The sequence below is a fragment of the Nansenia antarctica genome, assembly GCF_963989245.1.
Source record: "Nansenia antarctica genome assembly, chromosome: 5".
In the NCBI taxonomy this organism is placed as follows: domain Eukaryota; kingdom Metazoa; phylum Chordata; class Actinopteri; order Argentiniformes; family Microstomatidae; genus Nansenia; species Nansenia antarctica.
This window is the reverse complement of record NC_137690.1, coordinates 15,075,566-15,080,565: the sequence shown is the minus strand read 5'-3', so window position 1 is coordinate 15,080,565 and position 5,000 is coordinate 15,075,566. Positions and strand designations below refer to the sequence as shown.

The 5,000-nt window shown below is 44.5% G+C and overlaps 1 protein-coding gene across 1 annotated transcript in view; it reads right to left on the bottom strand.

Annotated features, from left to right (window-relative positions):
• Nucleotides 1–5,000, bottom strand: part of grk5l (G protein-coupled receptor kinase 5 like) — a 33,540-nt gene that overhangs the window by 5,894 nt on the left and 22,646 nt on the right. The window contains exons 2-6 of the mRNA XM_080532510.1: nt 2,936–3,031; nt 2,342–2,454; nt 663–740; nt 409–506; nt 186–278 (exon numbers count right to left, since the gene is read on the bottom strand). Of these exons, the coding sequence (XP_080388636.1) occupies nt 186–278; nt 409–506; nt 663–740; nt 2,342–2,454; nt 2,936–3,031 (478 nt within the window). The remainder of the gene's footprint in view (nt 1–185; nt 279–408; nt 507–662; nt 741–2,341; nt 2,455–2,935; nt 3,032–5,000) is intronic.

The window sequence follows — 5,000 nt, the reverse complement described above, 5'->3', positions numbered from 1 at the left end:
CTGACATCATGTCAAAAGTATCACTAATAACATTGTGTGTGTTTAAGTACTTGACTAAGGTCCTACTGAAATGAAACGCCTTGAACAGATTTCTTCGTATAATGTCTTGCTTTTATCATAGAACAATAAACTAATAACTCCAACTCCCTTATGAGGTGATAGATGGGAGAGAATAACCAACCAACCTCTCCAGCATCTTCCACTGTAGGAAGCGGTCGAAGTACATGCTGTTCTGGTAGTCAGAAAACGGAGCTTCACTCAGATAGTCATGGAGGGCCCTGGTAACAGACAAGTGAAGAAGGATATTAGCTGTAGAAGATGAAGAGGAAACGGGGGGGGGCAGAGAGAGAGAGAGTGAGAGAGTGAGAGAGAAAGAGAATGAGAGTGATAGCAAGAGAGGTCACTCACTTGTGGCAGTCGATGAAAATCTCCTTGCAGGGGCTAAGCTCCAAGTTTGTTTTGCACTGCTCTGCATGGACTTCAACAACCTCTACAAACTCTGATGACTGCAGAGTGAAACACACACACACACACACACACACACACACACACACACACACACACACATACAAAATTAACAGTTACCACCAAGCACTGTGAAAAATCGCCTGTTAATTTGTTGTTGAATGTTTTGAACAAAATATAGCTGACCTGATACTCACCGATTTAGCGAGAAACTTCCCTATGATCTGATCTCCTCTGCTTTTCAGTTTTTCATCAGGAGTCACCTCATAGTCTTCCTAAAGAACACAACTTTTCATAATTACAATATTCCATAACCACCTGTCAATCACAGAAGAAGACAGACACACACAGACCAACTCTTTCTCTCTCATTCCCTCTCTCACTCACTCTCTCACTCACTCACTCACACACACACACACACACACACACACACACACACACACACACACACACACACACACACACACACTGTTTGTGACTCCATATGTAACCCTGCGTTGCCTGGCAACCACACAGTAAACACGGCGGGATGCCATGAGGTCCTGGAGTGTCACAGTGTGTCACATCACATCATCGTCACCGGCTTTCCGTTACACACAAACACACCCTCACCCTCACCCTCACACACACACACACACACACACACACACACACACACACACACACACACATACTGAGCTCCAGCAAAAACAGTCTTTAAAAAGCACAAGCGTCACTCAGTGCTAGAAGAACCATGACTCCATTGGCCAAAAACCATACCAACGCTTTCAGAGAGAGAAAGAGAGAGAGGTGTGTGGTGTATATTCCTGTGATTCGATCTGATCCTCTGGCCTTTGTTATGTTTTGTGTATGTGTGTGTGTGTGTGTGTGTGTGTGTGTGTGTGTGTGTGTGTGTGTGTTGCTGCCAAAAGGCTAAAGAGGCGTCTCCACTTCCTTTTTGCTGACCCTTGAGGGTAACAATCAGACGGCTTATTCTGATTGTGTTTGTGTATGCGTACGTGCGTGTGTGTGTGTGTGTGTACAGTATGTAAAAAAATATTAATGCCTTTTTCATAAGTCTTTGACAGTGTTTTAGCAACAATCACCTACACACACACCCACACCCACACACTCACACCCCTCTGCCTGAATTGACGTAAGAGGAACCACAGGGACTCCCAAGCACATTCCTTCTGTTGTTACACACACATTCTCTCTCTGTACCACTCCACTGTAACTGACTGTGCCTTTTCCTAAATAAAATAAAACACGGTCTTTCAATAACCTTTGAAAATGGCTCTTAAATTTAGAAATGTGTGTTTGTATGGGTGCCACACAGTCTCTCCATCTCTCATCATATGTTCACATATGAATCCCGCCCCTATTTTTTAATAATCTGTCATCATGATCAAGGCTATCATTGTCTTCAATCAAGTCTAGAGTATCGAGTATGGCCACAAATACATGTACATGTCTATGGATCCATTCTAATGGTGAGCAGCTCTGGTGTGATGTTGGTCATTTTTAGGCTGGGTGGGAAGGGGCTAGGGGGGTTGGGCAAGGGGGCAGGGGGCATATGGAGGGGAGGGGGGCGATGGGAAACAATCCTCTCTTTCTGTCTGGCCACATGCCTCCATAGATATTCTGGGCTTTATTCTAAAGACTTAAAATGTGTCATGTGGGAGGCATTCCGTCTAGACATAGAGAAAAGGGGGAGGGAGGGAAGGAAGCGTAGATAGGGGGGGGGGGTGAAGTGGTCCACAGGAGTCTTGTGGTATAATCGCTACTCCATTTGATTGTCTCCACTTAGTCAACTCAACCGGAATAGGCTATTGTTTAATCCAAGCGAGTGGGTGTGGGTGATTGTGTGTGTGTGTATGTGTGTGTGTGTGTGTACCATGGCGTCCAGTAGATGGATGCATCGCAGCAGTTCAGGTCTGGTCTCACAGTAGAGCCGGAACAGCAGTCTCCCGATAGGCTGTTTCTCACACAGGCTGACGTAGTCCCTCTCTGCCAGGAAACACATGTGCATAAACACACGCACCGAACACACACACACACACACACACACACACACACCGAACACACACACACACGCACCGAACACACACACACACACACACACACACACACACACACACACATATGTTAGTGTCTGGGCCTGGGCCATTAGGCTTTCTGAGTAGTGACCCACCAAGTATTACTACAGTAAACAGACAGCTTCTAAAAGGACAGAAACACCTGTACACACACACACACACACACACACACACACACACACACACACACACACACACAGACACAGACACAGACACAGACACAGACACAGACACAGACACAGACACAGACACAGACACAGACACAGACACAGACACAGACACACACACACACACACACACACACACACACACACACACACAGACACACACACACACACACACACACACACACACACACACACACACACACACACACAAACACTCAGACTTACCAATGCTGTTGCACAGCTCAGTGCACTGGCTTATGTGGGGGAAGCGAAGGATCTCCTTCCATTTCTTACTTCTCCCTTTCCGCTTCCCTCCTCCACCTATAGAGAATGAAGGAGAAAGAGAGAGAGACAAAGCATGAACATACAGTGCTCTGCGTATGTAATGGGACTGTGAAGCATTTCCTCTTATTTTGGCACTACACTCCAAAAGTGTTCAAAATCAAACAATTACTATAAGGTTAAAGTAGAAATTCTCAGCCTTTATTTGATGGTATTGGTGTATTAGTTTCACCATTCAGAAATTATTCTGAAATTAAATTCTTACATTTTTACCATATTTCAGGGTACCCACAAGTAATGGGAGAGCAATGTCCAAATTATCCATCCATCTTTTGAGGTCTTTCTGCCTAAAATATTATCATCAGAAATGAAATGTTCAATTGGATTTAAATCTGAAGATTGACTTGGTCAATCAAGAGTCAAGACCTTTCCACGTTTTTGGCCCTGAAAAACTCCTCAGTTGCTATGGCAGTATGTTTTAGGTCATTGTATTACTGCATGATGAAGCGCCATCCAATGAATTTGGAGGCATTTGCACTTGAGCGACAAGACATTTCTATACACTTAAAAATTCATCCTGCCTTTAGCAGTTCCAATCATCAATAAAGACAAGTAAGCCAGTTCTAGTAGCAGCTATACATGCCCAAAACTACACCCTATGCATCACAGATCATCCTCTTGCAACCACTTTGGTACATAATAATATTAATCTTATCTGTCCACAAGACCTTTTTCCAGACCACTGCAGGCTTTTAGGTACCGTACTTTTTAGCAAACTGTAACCTGACCATCCTTTTTGAGGATAACGAATGGTTTGTACCTTGTTGCAATGAAGCAGCTATAGTTTGGCTGGTGAAATATTCTGCGGATGGTAGTCTCTGATACATTCTTTGGTCATCCAATGTAGAAGTCTGCCTTGACCTACCAGCCTGTTCGCGATTCCTGCGGTCAGCAGTGCTTTTTAATGATGTTCCAAACAGTTGACTTTGGCAGGCCAAAGGTTTTGGCTATGTTGCTGATTTTTCTTCAGCCTAATAATGGCTTCCTTGACTTTCATTGACACCTCTTTGGCCCTCATGTTGACAGACACCAATAGCAAACTCCAAAAGCACATTTAAAACCTAGAGTCAATACTACACATTGCTGGCTCTCTTGCCATTTGCCTGTGCACCCCTGGCATACCAGAAACACCTGTGAAGCCAATTGTCCCATTACTTTTGGGTACCCTGGCTATGCACCCGGACTATGCATAAAAAGTGTTGTAATTTCTGTATGAGGTAAAAGCTCTACTTCTACCTGGTAGTAATTGTTTGATTTCAAATTTATTTTGGAGTGTAGAGCCGAAAAAAGAAAACAATGCTTCACTCTCCCATTACTTATGCAGGGCACTGTTTAAAAGAGAGAGAGAGAGAGAGGGGGGGGGTTCCATCAAACTGAATAACTCCTCCACTACCCTCTGCTCTCTCAGGTAGAGACTGGCTGTGTGGGCTAGAATAGCACTAGTTAGTGTGAGAGAAAAAGAGAGGGAACGGAGCTAGGGACAGATGGACATCTTTAAGCAATAACACAGGAATGCTCCAGTACAACGTCATATGTTAGCTGCTCTCTCTCTCTCTCGCTCTCTCTCTCTCTTTCTCTATGAACGAGAAAGCAGCTCTTACAGCCCTATTAACCACAGTGCTGGCACAGACCAGTCTCATAGCGTCTGAACTGTGTTAGGTCTGGGTTAGGCCTGGTTAAGGAGGAATTCCTGTGGCTACTGTCCAACCAGGGTCAGACAGCGACTCCCCGTTCCCCTGTAGTCCCTAGATGGCTATGCTGGAGGGGACAGATACCTGGGAGCCCTCTCATATGGATGACTCAGACATTGACCGTTCTATTAAGAAGACAACCGTGTGGTACGAAGATAGGTACATTTGGACTTAGAAGTCACAAATAGGCCTCTAAAATCCCCTCTGTTGTAGTGGCAACACAAGGTTTCCTTAATTTCAACTACTTTCATGACTAT